General features: G+C 45.5%; 1 protein-coding gene across 7 annotated transcripts in view; it reads left to right on the forward strand.

The window, feature by feature from the left end:
- LOC121571715 (girdin) overlaps positions 1–15184 on the forward strand; it is an 88610-nt gene that overhangs the window by 1615 nt on the left and 71811 nt on the right. For all 7 annotated transcript variants that reach the window (XM_041883359.2, XM_041883366.2, XM_041883383.2 and 4 more), the window contains exon 3: positions 6896–7004. In XM_041883359.2, coding sequence (XP_041739293.1) covers positions 6896–7004 — 109 coding nt within the window. The remainder of the gene's footprint in view (positions 1–6895; positions 7005–15184) is intronic.

The following is a 15184-nucleotide window of genomic DNA, read 5'->3' on the forward strand; positions in this document are numbered from 1 at the left end:
GGCGGTTTCCACCCATGCTTTTGTCTGGGCTAGGTTTGCATGATAAGGTAGCCTATGTCAATTTTGGCCTATTCATCCTGTATGAGTAGAATAACCCCTAACCAAGTTAACCTGCACATTATCACTCTGTATTCAAAATTAGAAGGCAGACATCACATGAATTTCCTTTTGCGTTATTGCCGAGCACTTTCTCTCTTCTCACACTGAGTTTGTTACTTATCACATTCTATCAACAGGTCTAAGCTCTACTGGCCCAGAGTATCAATTATCTCACAGTTTCCAGGTACTAGCTGTGCTCATGCTGCCTTGGCAACACTGTCCTCAGCTCTCAAGTATTACTAGGTTGCCAATGACCTTGCAAACCCTACTCAAGTCTGTTTTGGCAAATTTGGTACTGTATTCATTTCTATTACTCTGGTCATCATACCAGTAGGCCTAGTTTACAATTGCCAATATATTCAGTCAAAGCCTAATATTTGGAATTGTTCATTCTCATCCCAAGAGCAGTTTTCAGTTTTAATGACCTGTAGTTTAGCTGTGCTTGTCTGGCCGGCAGGGTGTTGGGGCTGGCTAGTCACTTCATCCTAGCTCTTTGTGTGTGCGTGCGTGCACAGTCAGTTTTGGGCAGCTGTTGGCACTCGTCTGCCCAGCAAGACTCCCACACAGAAGGCACATTGTCAATATTTGTTGTGAAGCAGGTCTTTGTCTCACTCTCACAGATTATGAAGGCTACATGTTCATCTTACATTGGCTGTTTAAGATATTCACTGGTAAATATTTACCTTGTGCTGGATGAAATTATTATTATTCCCCCATGTTTGTCCTTGGTTTATTTGATTCAGCCATATCAAAATGCAGGCCTCCAGTGGTTTATTTAGTGAAGTTGTACAAAAGAGTTGTTGTGAGAGTAGATTTAGTTAATGTTAACCATGTTACTGGTTGATTTGGTTCTGTTCAAATGACTTCAGCTTATTCAACAGGTCATGGCTACCAAACGTAATGTTGTCTGCAATGATGCCGAGTTAGTATGCAGAGCGGAGAGCTGCATTAAGTGATGAAAATGATTAACTGCCCAGCAGTTTGTAAGGTTGATTGCTTTGCCCAACAACACGCCCCCTCACTGCCCCTGTCTGTGTTGAAACTCCTGCAGAGTGCTGTTATTGTCGGCGTAATGGTAGGCATACTTGGTATTGACCTGCCTGATCAATATAGCCTCGTAAAGGGGTGCTCAGTCTTGTCCATGAGCAGCCATTAGAAAGATAAATGGAAGTTTAAAAACACATCATCCTTCTAGCACAGGGCTGTGTAGACTTTCGGCTTCTCACACTTTGAAGTAGAGGACGCATCATGTACTGCATAAAATTAACATAAAACGAGTTGCAGTGCTTGTTGTACAAATGTTGAGTTTGGCATACTACCATTTGAAGCTTCCCATGTTGAATAATATATGTGTGTGATTCATCATGTACTGTACACCGATTGGGGCTCCAAATAATTTAAGCAGCTGTATGTAGTAGTATGTTATTTTGTAATATCTCTCTCCAAGCTGTTGACAGGGAGGCAGGCAGACTTAAGTTGTCCAGGAAGCACAGAGGCCCTGCTGGATTATCTAACGGCTAGTTGGAGGCACAGATGGCATGGTGTCACTGTCCTGTCCCTCAGTCACTACTGCCCAGCCTATTAGAGCACCCTTCAGCAACATACTGTAGGTCTGTTTGTTTGTGTGGAGCACAGACTGGACAGAGAAGTGACATTTCCCTCTTCTCATTACAACGGTCAAAAAACAGGTACTTTTTTTTCTGGTTGTACTGGCATACATTACAATGGTTCAGGTCCACAGTTGGAATAAGGTGAATGGCTGCATTTTCAGTGTCTGCGATGGTTGACCTCAAGGCCAAATTGTGGCAAAATTCAGAGCTAAATGTGTTTGAAGCTAGATTTCTGTATCAAGGCCATACTACATCCCCCCTCAATTCTGGAAGAGATATTGTTAGTGTGCTATTTTCCACTTCAGTGCTCAAATACAATCACATCAAAGTCCATGACGCTCAGATGATTGAGAGTAATGAGCATGTGACACACACACACACACGTTAATTCCACCTGAAGCCGTGCAGCAGCTGTAGCGAAGCCACATGCTCATTGTTCCTGAGCCCCTCCCTCAACACCTCAGTCAGACGAGTGCAGCCCACTTCCAACCCGACATGGCCACTTAACGCAGCGGTGCAGCAGCTTAGAGGAAAATAAAGATATCTGTTGAAGGACAACATTTTAATTATCTTAATCCAGATAGGATTAAAGTCTCTAGCAGCTCCCCAATTCATACACAAACTGGGTTTTTTTCAACTGGAAAAACGGGTGATAAGAAGGGACAGCATCACAACCACCACCTCTCCAACACTGCTGAACCAGACACAACACGCCTCTCTGCACTCTCTCTCCCTGTGTTTTCACGGAACAGCATGCCTCCTGCTTTTGTTTTCTCTCCTGTTTAGGTAGAAGGGGTATAGTTTGGATTCTTGCTGGATGGCTGGTGTGTATTTGTTGAATTTCCCACAGCTGGGTTCTTTATTCTTGGAGATCAAAGGCTTCAGTCATAGGCTACCACTGCCAGCCAGCCAGATATTCAGACAGACAGAGAGGAGGGAGGGGGCTGCATCCCACACCATGCTGCTTGGCCGTTATCTGCCACAGACCAGCCATTAATGACCATCCTCCCTGCGTCGCATCTCCCACTCTTCCAGCCCTACATTCCGTTTATCTGCCTGAACCTAGACCTCTCTCCGTGTCTCTACCTATGGTTGGTTTGAACACAACAGAGCTGGTTGTTCTGTTTTTGAATGGTAATGTAAACAGTGGGCATTTTACTATTATTATTAGGTCCCGTGTAGCTCAGTTGGTAGAGCATGGCGCTTGCAACGGCAGGGTTGTGGGTTCCATTCCCACGGGGGGGCAGTATGAAAAAAATAAAATAATGTATGCACTCACTAACATTAAGTCGCTCTGGATAAGAGCGTCTGCTAAATGACTAAAATGTAAAAAAAAAAATGTCTGTCTTGTGCTTCACTCACACGGTCACTAGACTATGGTATTGAAGGAGGATGTTGAGCTGTAAAAAGCCCTGTGAGTCAGACATGCAGGAAGCAGCGGTTGTGACCTTGAAAGGGTACTGCTTTAACAAGGCCATGCAGAGACTCAGGAATAGGAACGGCCCTATGGAAATGTACATGAATGACACAAAGCTCCATAGAGAACCGAACTACCCATTAAAGCACAAGACCAAGAAAATAAGGCATAGGTACAGTACGTACTTCTGCTGTTCCCTCTCCCTGGATTGTGTGCTGTCCTGTAGAGAGAGTATGTTACAGTAGGTTGCCGTGATACTGGTTCTGGCTTTCAGGAGCTCAGAGCTGACAAAGGAAACGATTGGGAAGCGCTACAGCAGCTCCATGACACACACACACACACTGTCATCCTGCCTGCGTAGTTCTGAACACCACCTCACCACAGTGGGACTACTGTAGTCATCATCCACATTCCTCTCTGGTGATTCCCCCAGCTAGCCCTCCATGTGCCTGGGAAGTCATCACTCCTCCCCACTAGTGTGTTTGGACTGAGAGGCTTACTGACTCTGTCCTCTCCTCGTGCTGGGCAGCCGGCCCATGCTCTACTCTCTGCCCCTCGCTGACTGCTCTACTCTCTGCCCCCCGCTGACTGCTCTACTCTCTGCCCCCGCTGACTGCTCTACTCTCTGCCCCCCGCTGACTGCTCTACTCTCTGCCCCCCGCTGACTGCTCTACTCTCTGCCCCCGCTGACTGCTCTACTCTCTGCCCCTCGCTGACTGCTCTACTCTCTGCCCCCCGCTGACTGCTCTACTCTCTGCCCCCGCTGACTGCTCTACTCTCTGCCCCCCGCTGACTGCTCTACTCTCTGCCCCCGCTGACTGCTCTACTCTCTGCCCCCCGCTGACTGCTCTACTCTCTGCCCCCCGCTGACTGCTCTACTCTCTGCCCCCCGCTGACTGCTCTACTCTCTGCCCCCGCTGACTGCTCTACTCTCTGCCCCCCGCTGACTGCTCTACTCTCTGCCCCTCGCTGACTGCTCTACTCTCTGCCCCCCGCTGACTGCTCTACTCTCTGCCCCCGCTGACTGCTCTACTCTCTGCCCCCCGCTGACTGCTCTACTCTCTGCCCCCGCTGACTGCTCTACTCTCTGCCCCCGCTGACTGCTCTACTCTCTGCCCCCGCTGACTGCTCTACTCTCTGCCCCCGCTGACTGCTCTACTCTCTGCCCCCCGCTGACTGCTCTACTCTCTGCCCCCGCTGACTGCTCTACTCTCTGCCCCCCGCTGACTGCTCTACTCTCTGCCCCCCGCTGACTGCTCTACTCTCTGCCCCCCGCTGACTGCTCTACTCTCTGCCCCCGCTGACTGCTCTACTCTCTGCCCCTCGCTGACTGCTCTACTCTCTGCCCCCGCTGACTGCTCTACTCTCTGCCCCCCGCTGACTGCTCTACTCTCTGCCCCCCGCTGACTGCTCTACTCTCTGCCCCCCGCTGACTGCTCTACTCTCTGCCCCCCGCTGACTGCTCTACTCTCTGCCCCTCGCTGACTGCTCTACTCTCTGCCCCCCGCTGACTTTGATGCAGCGTGTCAGAAATAGATTACTTCCCAAAGCAACGCAGGAGTGCACCGGGCAGTATTGTGCTCTGCATTGACTATTGACTTGTGCATTGACTTCCCATTTTCCAAAACCTATATGATCAGCATGGTACAGTATTTGGGTTTTGTCTACCTCACAAAGGGCCCTATTCAGGCGCCTGCAGTCACTAATACTGGAGGTGATGTTGTCCAATGAGGGGGGAGGAATAGAGAAGGCCTCAGCCCAAAAGAAACTGAGCCGCTGCAGGATTGTGTTGTATAGAGATGTGAGTTACTAAATTAGCAGCTCCCTCTGTGCAGCCAGTGCTCGGTTTGACAGGATTACAGCTCCCTCCATGCTATTTCATTAAGGGGTTAAGACGACCCCCCCCCAAAGTGCTCCTCTCGAGGGGCTTTGAAGGAGCGGTGGGGTCACATGGCCAGTGCCATTCAAAGCACTCTTAAAGAGGACTCTGTCTTTCTGATTTGCAAGACTGAGGCGACAGTGTGTGTGGGAGCATGGCTGATCAAAATGCCTATTAACACACCCGCTTCCCTTCTCGCGATGTTTGCTTTCATAAAAAATCATGAATGTTGTCATTTTTATTTAGCTTTGTTCGTAGTTCAACGATAGCTCCCTGGTCTTATGAAGTGGCATTTTTATTTTTTCTAGGTCAACTGCTAAGTCTTATCAATACAGGGGATTTTAGGAAGAGGCTGGAAACTCTGTTTATTCTATTTTATCAGTTGCTTGGCAACGGGCCTATTATGACCGAGGCTCATTAGAAGACAATTTTATCCCTCACTGAGTGGGCTTCCATGGAATTAGAACAATCTAGAACAGAGTTAACGGTGAGGGGAAATTGTGCAAGGTTAATTTGAAATCAGCCTTTTACACGAGGTTGTGTTAGACATAAACGCTAAAAGCTTGGATCGCAGATGCAGGCATGTACTCACGCATGTATGACTGCACGCGTGCATGCACACATTCATGTAAACACACAACCCTGTTTACTATAGATTTAATGAACATGCCATGCCATTTGGGTTAAATGGCCATGCGACTAATGAGAGATTTTGTTGTCAAATAATAATTGTTCCATCCTCCAACATTGGGACATCCTTTATCAGCAAAGCTTTTAGACTCCAGACCAGACCACTAGATCAGTGCAACGCTGCATGGATGCACCATCAGATGGGCTTCAGTGAGAAATGAGGTCAGAGGAGAGCATCCAGAGACTAAACTCAAACCATCTGGCCAGTGAAGAAGCCCAGTGGAGGCCTGCATGTGTTAATCTCTCAGAGTTTGTAAACCATGTTGGTCCAAAACCTTTGCTTGATGATCATCAAAGCACAGGTCTGAACTGACAGACGGTAGATGAGAGACTCAGAAATTGGGTTAGCCTTGATGGTCTGTGAGGACAGATGAGGTGAAATTCCTCTGCTTTTGTCTCGTTAGTGTTCAATAATTCAATTCAGTAATTTCAGGTAGTTTCACAATTAATGCCTCATAGCATGTTATCAACATGAAAGTAGTTTTGAAAACAATCATGCTAAATGATTTAGAATGCATGATTGATTACTAAACTGTTGATTTATTAAAGGCAGATTGTTGGAATGTCATGCATTCCTCACACACTCAGAGCAAGGAAAAACCGTACTGTTCTGAAGTACCATACCCATGTAGAGGCTTAGTATATTTGGAATGTCTGTCGTTAACACAGGTCGACACTCCTGATAACATCAGCAGTTATGCTCCTAGCCCTGGGGGCAAGACATCTCAATAGCAGTCCTTGACTGAATTCTCCCACCAGAATCAAGTAATAGTTAAGTGAGTTGTTTTTGCGGCAAACTGTCCTACAACACAGACAAACATTCCAAAGTTTCGACCAGGGCTCTCCAACCCTGTTCCTGGAGAGCTACCGTCTTGTAGGTTTTTGTTATAATCGTAATCTTGTGTACCTGATTCTAATAATTAGCTGGTTGATCAGCTGAATCAGGTTAGTTAAAACTGGGGTTGGATTGAAAACCTACAGGAAGGTAGCTCTCCAGGAACAGGGTTGGATAGCCCTGGTTTAGACCTAGCTCTGTTAGTACTGGGTGTCATCAACACAACCATGAGAAATGTCAATGTTCAAACACTGACTTAACACTGTACTGCTAATGCAGCATTTTACTGACTGACTGAAAGGCAGACAATTTACAAATGAATTTGTCTACTCTCTGCTGTTGTTCTCATTTTTTCTTCCCCACAGAAATCCAAAAGCCACTGTTCAAAGAACCAACAAGAAAGTGAACAATGACTCAACACTGCGCATACAAAACCTCTCCATCCTGATCCGGCAGATAAAGTCCTACTACCAGGTGAGTGGAAGGTTAACACTAAAGCTCTAATGGAAAGATTGCATCTGGTGCTGAGGTCTGGTATATTGTGCTGATCTGTTAAAGCCATGTGCTTCCTAGCTCTTTAGGATCAATTACATTTTCTACCCTGAGGTTTGTCAGCAAGACACGTTTCAGTGGAGACTGTGCCTTGTACACACACACACACATATATACACATACGCACAAAATCACGTTTAAACTACCCGATAAACACATACACACACATTGGAAAATAAGTATAAATACACACGTATTTGACGATGTCTGTGGCTGGTGTGATGTGGCAAGGGGACCTCCATCCAGATGTCACGGAGGCCTCTACAAATGGAAGGGGAGCTGTATGCAGACACGTTAGAAACGTTTGGAGCTGAAACGCAGCACACTAATGTGGTTCTCCGTCTCACGCTTTGACTAATGAAGATCTGGGATGTATTTTGGCTTCAGTTTTGTGAGAGCTCAGAACAGTATTAAAACGGACACAAAATGAGGAGTTACTTCCCCACTATAGTAACTTTAAAAGCTGTCTGCAAGTAGTGTCTCCGTTTTGCTGCTTGGCTGATGTTTTCACTGCATTAGATCATATCAGGTTCTTGCATGTGAGAGTAATCTGAGTATGGTTGATAATTTCCATTCAGCTCAAGGAAGAGATGCTTCCCATTAATCTGATGGACAGAGGGAGGAAGGGGGGCTTCCTTGTGACAAGATCTGATATATACCATGACTGCCGATGGTGGGGCTCTGGCCTTAATATCCTACACGGGAAGTTTATCTAGCAGTCAGTACATCTGTCCAGCAACTTTTTGCGAACCTCACAGCCGAGAGAGAACACACTTAATACTTAACAAGGATGATAAAGAATTTCAGCCATCATAATTTGGTGTTTCTGCTGAAGGTGATGATGCTGGGAGAGATAATTGGCCGTCTCAGGGTGTCTTGGCACTCAGAATGATAATCAGGAAATGTACGTGATCCAGCATGCACAACACCAACTGCAGGAATGTGTGGAGTTGACTATGGGAGATTTACCCAGCAGCACAGTCTCAGTGAGGAGAGGATTTCCCACGGCTGTGTCTATCTGGACAGGGACTGTTCCCTCCAGTCGGCCATCATCGATCTTCCTGTAGTCATCTGCAACTCAGCAAGTCTCAAAGCAGAAACTACGCAGTCACATCCCCATAAGCCCAATGCTCATCAACATACCATATTGTAGAGTAGGATGATGGACAAGACTCTGGACACTTCTATTACATGCTAACAGACCTACCTGGAACATCCAATTAAACATCCCTTGAACATCTCATTACACAGGGCCATTGTTTATCGACAGTAATGTCATAAGCCTTGAAAGCCCTGCTAGGCCCTCTCAAAATGGCTTTCAAAATAATCTGTCACAAAGCCAAGAGTCTTAAGACCCTTATTAGCCGCTTGGGTTAAGTAAGAACATCAACTCTCCGAGTGGCCATGTGAAGCTGAAAGTATTAGCCTTAGAAGCACAAACAATAAACGTGTTGTGCTTCTAGGGTGGGTGTCATCAATCTTTTCCTTGCCTTCCCTGCCTTTGTGTTAACCTCATGGTTAATATATTGTCAGTCCAGTGTCCATTATAAGCCCCCACTGTTCCTCCTGCCCTTTTGTAGCAAGCCTCTCAATGGTCGTTGATGCTTTACCACCCACAATCAACTACTCAGTTAACTGGAAACGCCATGGCATTTTCCTTTGGTGTGGACAACAGTGATTCTTGTGGTGGTGTTTTGGTGTTTGAGTAGACATGAGTAGTCCATTTGACTTGTCCGTTTGAGATCCACTTGATTATTACCTCATTCACATTCAAGGGTTGAGATTGGATGGAGGGCCGGCCTTTGGTGTGAATCACAACAGTACTTGACTAAGATCAGTGGACAGCTGTCAGCAAACACTCTGCTTTGCTTATTTTTACGTTACTGTTGTGACTTTCCTACGGTAGGTTATCAGATTTTACATTGTAGTCATTTAGCAGACGCTCTTATCCAGAGCGACTTACAGTTAGTGAGTGCATACATTTCCATACTTTTTTCATACTGGCCCCCCGTGGGAATCGAACCCACAACCCTGGCGTTGCAAGCGCCATGCTCTACCAACTGAGCTGATTTTTAGCTGATTAGTGAACACAAGTATTTGCTCAGCTGAAACAAGAACAGCCCAGTCTTAGGATCTTGGATAATGTGTAGAAACCGAGAGCAAATACATTCTTTCAGATGAAAGGTCGATTGGTGGTAGACCCCTTGATCTTATTGGGGTCCTCATTCAGCACACTACTCCTTATTCCTAGACTCTGGATGACCTACTATCCAGCCTTGAGTTGCTATCTCTGCCCTGGCTATGGTTCACCCTGGTGCTTCAGTGCTGCTGGTTATAAACCTCAATGACTGGCCTGCCTGGCTGATTTTAAACCAGGCTAGTGGAAAACAGGCCAGCAGGCCCCAGTCATTCACCACCCACATCCTAGCGGGGCTGATCAAAGTCTAGAGAGAGGCACTTTGACATTGAACAATGTCTTTGATTTTCTTTGCTGTGGTCCCATTTGTTCCTGTTCCTGGCTTTTCATTCATCTTACATGTTCCAGATGGAAATGTCATCAATTCTCTAGGTTTTCAACCAATAGAGTTAACAGCAACATCATACTGAAGTGGGCACAGACACTGCGGGGCACATTTGGCATATATGCTGGTGATGTTGGCAGCTCTACCATCCTAAGGGTCTGTGTAGTTTGGTGACATTCCTTTGTCTGTCGAGCTTCTGCAGTGTAGCTTCACTCTTGAATCTCGGGAGGAGGAACATCATTAAGTTACTGATCGTGCTGACTCCGCTCAAAGTCTCCTGCAACTGAACAAATGTAGTAATTAGGCTAACTCTCCTCTTCAGAGTTCAGGTGTCAGACTAGAGACCTCCATTCCTCTGGGACATCCCTCCTCCATCCGTCCTAGAAGTGCACTAGTGTCTGGGACACGTGGAAAATGACTTTGTGTAGAGGTTGTTAAAGTGGACCGGCCTATAGTTCCATAATGTCTTTCATATAAAACATTTTTTGTTGTTGCAGTGTCAGCTCTCATCGGCATGCATTTTATCATGTGTCCCAAGGTTTCTGCTATTGCACTTATAGATTGGGAGTGTGTCCACTGTCTAGACACACGGCTGCTTAAATATTTGTAGGCGCTAGTCACTCATTGAGTTTGGAAGGTACTAGCCTATTGAGAAAGTGCTGTTGTTGGCATGGATAGCGTGTTACTACAGTATGACGCTGTATTGCGGTTGGGTTTTGTAGGAAGGAGCAATGCTCATGAGTTGTTTCTGTCAGAAGGAATGATTGATTAGAGCCAACGTTTTCCTATTTATGGCTATGTATTACACTAGGAGTGCACTAGATTTTAATTTTAAAAAATTGTATCGATTTGTATTTATTTAGTAGCCCATTCATTCTTTGTCATGTTCTTTCAGGATCCTCATCACTCAACTGTACATAATACCTTCCTTAGCTAGGCTTTGGTCATTAGGATCAGGGCCTAAGGTAATCATTGGTGAATGCATCGCTCCCAGGTACTTCACAGTCCACTGAATTCAACTGTGAAGCTGTGAGGAGAGGAGAGCTTTCCAAATACTCAACTGTTCACTGAGTACTACCTGGTGATTCATCAAGTCCAGAGGCGGGCCAGAAGGTAGTTTTGAGGTCTAACTTGTTAACTCTATTTCACACTGGAAATGGTCATTTTACACATTTCAAATGTCATTTTACGTGATGATGTGTAGAGGATGTTGGGATTTACTGTATTGTTTTGTTTCCTTGTAATGATATTTAAGCATTTGCCAGTATTGTTGAGATTAGTCCTATGAAGGTCTCTCGTCTTGGTTACTCAATCCAAATGAATGTTAGGCCTCTTTTTTTTAAATCTTTTTTTTTTGTGGTCTCTGTTTGGCATGCATGCAGAGATCTTTGGAGCTCTCGCCAGCCAAACCAATTCCATGTGCGTAGCATCACGTCGAGCTCAAAAACAGTAATGACTTATAGGCCTACACTTTTCTGTACCAATGTGAATTGAAGAGTGGACCTGCTGTGTAACGTCTTCCTTTAGCACTGCTTTGCTTTGGGGTGTGTTCTTAAGGCAGTAGCTCATTTTGTTTTCACTGCATTAAGGGGAACAGAGCTCCATTCACACACAGGGCCATGTCCTCGGGGCACTGAGCCTCATGTATCAGGTGACCTCACCCCCACCCCATGCCCATTTGAGAAGCCATTAAAGATGAGTTGGCACACTCACAGCCCGCATCCTCTCTGCTATCATCCAAACGCTAAATAATCCTCCACATATGACACTTTAATGCTGTATGTCTCTATGCTGAGCCCCAGAGTAGTGGAGCTTGTTTTGGAGGCTCAGGGAGACTGAGTTCCCCTCGCGGCTGAGGCTAGCTGACCTACACAAAGACTGTCTGTTAGTGGGCTGAGATGGCTAGAGCAGAGTCTAGGGTGGTTGTTGTTCTTGTCTTACACTTCATCATGGAAATATTTAAGTGTGTGTGTGTGTGTGTGTGTGTGTGTGTGTGTGTGTTTAAATCTGTGTTAATATGGGAAAGCTTCAAGCCGGAGGTTATTTGCTTTCTTTGAATCATCTTCATCATCGGCAATCCACAACATTTATTTAATTTGTGGCCTAATACCCAAGTGATTTCTTTCATGGCCTTAGCATTTGAAGCATGAGCAAATCAGTTCAATAGGGCATGTAGGCTACTTGTAGCTTGGGACTAAATGCATGTACTCATGCAATCTCACATGCTAAGCCTAAATGTCCTGTTCAAATCAAATAATTGTATTTGTCACATACACGTGTTTAGCAGATGTTATAGCGGGTGTAGCGAAATGCTTGTGCTTCTAGCTCCGACAGTGCCGTAATATCTAACAAGTAATATCTAACAATTTCACAACATATACCCAATACACACAAAACTAGTGAGGAATGGGATTTAAGAATATATACATATATGGACAAGCAATGACAGAGCGGCCTGGACTAAGATACAGTAGAATATTATAGAATAGAATGCAGTATATACATATGAGATGAGCAGTGCAAGATATGTAAACATTATTAAAGTGACTAAGAAATGGAACACTAAAGTGGCCAGTGATTTCAATAGGCAGCAGGAGCCTCTTATGTGCTAGTGATGGCTATTTAACAGTCTGATGGCCTTGAGATAGAAGCTGTTTTTCATTCTCTCTGTCCCAGCTTTGATGCACCTGTACTGACCTTGCCTTCTGGATGATATCGGGGTGAAGAGGCAGTGGCTCAGGTGGTTGATGTCCTTGATGATCTTTTTGGCCTTGCATACAGCACCTGTGACATCGGTGCTGTATGTGTCTTGGAGGGCGGGTAGTTTGCCCCCGTTAATGCGTTCGGCAGACCGCACCACCCTCTGGAGAGCCCTGCGGTTGTGGGCGGTGCAGTTGCCGTACCAGGCAGTGATACAGCCCGACAGGATGCTCTCAATTGTGCATCTGTAAAAGTTTGAGGGTTTTAGGTGCTAAGCCGAATTTCTTCAGCCTCCTGAGGTTGAAGAGGCTCTGTTGCGCCTTCTTCATCACACTGTCTGTGTGGATGGACCATTTAAGTTTGTCAGTGATGTGTACACCAAGGAACTTGAAGCTTTCCACCTACTCCACTGCGGTCCCGTCGATGTGGATAGGGGCGTGCACCCTCTGCTGTTTCCTGAAGTCGCGCAGACTGTGGCAATAGCTGGTACACACACATCATCGCCAGCAGTCTTTACAGGGTTGTCATTTGTAGGTTTATTTTTTTTATTTAGCAGATGCCATAAAGATTGAGGCCGGAATTCAATTCATAGCGCAGCGTGCTGGACAGCCGACAATGTGGCTTTTAATGGCCTTTTCCGCGACGTTCGCAGAGATCACATTCACGGTAAAGGCTGACATGTCGGCTCAATCGGAAATGACCGTTAAATGTCAAGCGGGCTATAGCGCGGATCTAACGCGGATCGGATCAAATCAAGCCTTTATTTAGATTCTGCATTGCTGTTGCCACTTAGGCTACACTGGGGAAAACTAAGCAAAGTATGGAGAATGTGATGTTATGGCTAAGTAGAGTTTGATTTTACAGCTTATAGCATCATGATTATCTATATAAAAAGAGACTGTGTCAGTGACCTCACCGTGTTCGGAGAAATAATTGGATCTATCATGAGTACTGCCCTTGTCTTAATATAGCATAATGAGAGGTGTTTTAATTAATTAAAGCGTACTCTGCAGAAGAGCTTGGAGAGGGTTCTATTAAGGCTGGACCAAGGTTGATAATTGGTGCAGTCACCCCTCTGTGGCCTCCTCATATAAAGAAACCCCCCTCGTTGAGCACCACCAGATCTCTAGCAGGCCTGAAGTGCTCTCAGTTAACAGTAAAACTGCACCCTATAGCTACACCCTTATCCCCACATAGCCTAATCAGTTGAGAGACTAGCTAAAATTAAATCAAAACGTGTTTTCTCATGGCGCTCCCTCGTCCCTTTGCAGCAGACATACAGTGCATTCGGAAAGTATTCAGACCACTTGACTTTTTCCACATTTTGTTACGTTACAGCCTTATTCTAAAATGGATGAAAATAAAATAAGAAATCATTAATCTACACACAATACCCCATAATGACAAAGCGAGAACAGGTTTTTTGAAATGTTAGCAAATTTATAAAAAATAAAAAACAGATACCTTATGTAAGTAAATATTCAGACCCTTTGTTATGACTCTCAATTGAGCTCAGGTGCATCCTGTTTCCATTGATCATCCTTGAGATGTTTCTACAACTTGATTGGAGTCCACCTGTGGTAAATTCAATCGATTGGACATGATTTGGAAAGGCACACACCTGTCTATATAAGGTCCCACAGTTGACAGTGCATGTCAGAGCAAAAACCAAACCATGAGGTCGAAGGAATTGTCCGTAGAGCTCCGAGACAGGATTGTGTCGAGGCACAGATCTAGGAAAGGGTACCAAAACATTTCTGCAGCATTGAAGGTCCCCAAGAACACAATGGCCTCCGTCATTCTTAAATGGAAGAAGTTTGGAACCACCAAGACTTCCTAGAGCTGGCAGCCCGGCCAAACTGAGCAATCGGCGGAGAAGGGCCTTGGTCAGGGAGGTAACCAAGAACCCAATGGTCAATCTGGCAGAGCTCCAGAGTTCCTCTGTGGAGATGGGAGAACCTTCCAGAAGGACAACCATCTCTTCAGCACTCCACCAATCAGGTCTTTATGGTAGAGTGGCCAGACGGAAGCTACTCCTCAGTAAAAGGCACCTGACAGCACGCTTGTAGTTTGCCAAAAGGCACCTAAAGACTCTCAGACCATGAGAAACAAGATTCTCTGGTCTGAAACAAAGATTGAACTCTTTGGCCTGCATGCCAAGCATCACGTCTGGAGGAAACCTGGCACCATCCCTACGGTGAAGCATGGTGGTGGCAACATCATGCTGTTGGGATGTTTTTCAGCGGCAGGGACTGGAAGACTAGTCAGGATCGAGGGAAAGATGAACGGAGCAAAGTAGAGAGCGATCCTTGATGAAAACCTGCTCAGGACCTCAGACTGGGGCGAAGGTTCACCTTCCAACAGGACAACGACCCTAAGCACACAGCCAAGACAACGCAGGAGTGGCTTCGGGACAAGTCTCTCAATGTCCTTGAGTGGCCCAGCCAGAGCCTGGACTTGAACCCGATCAAACATCTCTGGAGAGACCTGAAAATAGCTGTGCAGCGACGCTCCCCATCCAACCTGACAGAGCTTGAGAGGATCTGCAGAGAAGAATGGGAGAAACTCCCCAAATACAGATGTACCAAGCTTGTAGCGTCATACCCAAGAAGACTCAAGGCTGTATTCGCTGCCAAAAGTGCTTCAACAAAGTACTGAGTAAAGGGTCGGAATACTTATGTAAATGTGATATTTCAGTTATTTGCCAAAATATCTAAAAAGCAGTTTTTGCTTTGTCATAATGGGGTATTGTGTGTAGATTGATGAGGGGAAAAAATGATTTAATCAATTTTAGAATAAGCCTGTAACGTAACAAAATGTGGAAAAGTCAAGGGGTCTGAATACTTTTCGAATGCACTGTATGGTGAGCAATATGTTTGG

This window comes from Coregonus clupeaformis, chromosome 1 (assembly GCF_020615455.1).
Source record: "Coregonus clupeaformis isolate EN_2021a chromosome 1, ASM2061545v1, whole genome shotgun sequence".
Classification (NCBI taxonomy): Eukaryota; Metazoa; Chordata; class Actinopteri; order Salmoniformes; family Salmonidae; genus Coregonus; species Coregonus clupeaformis.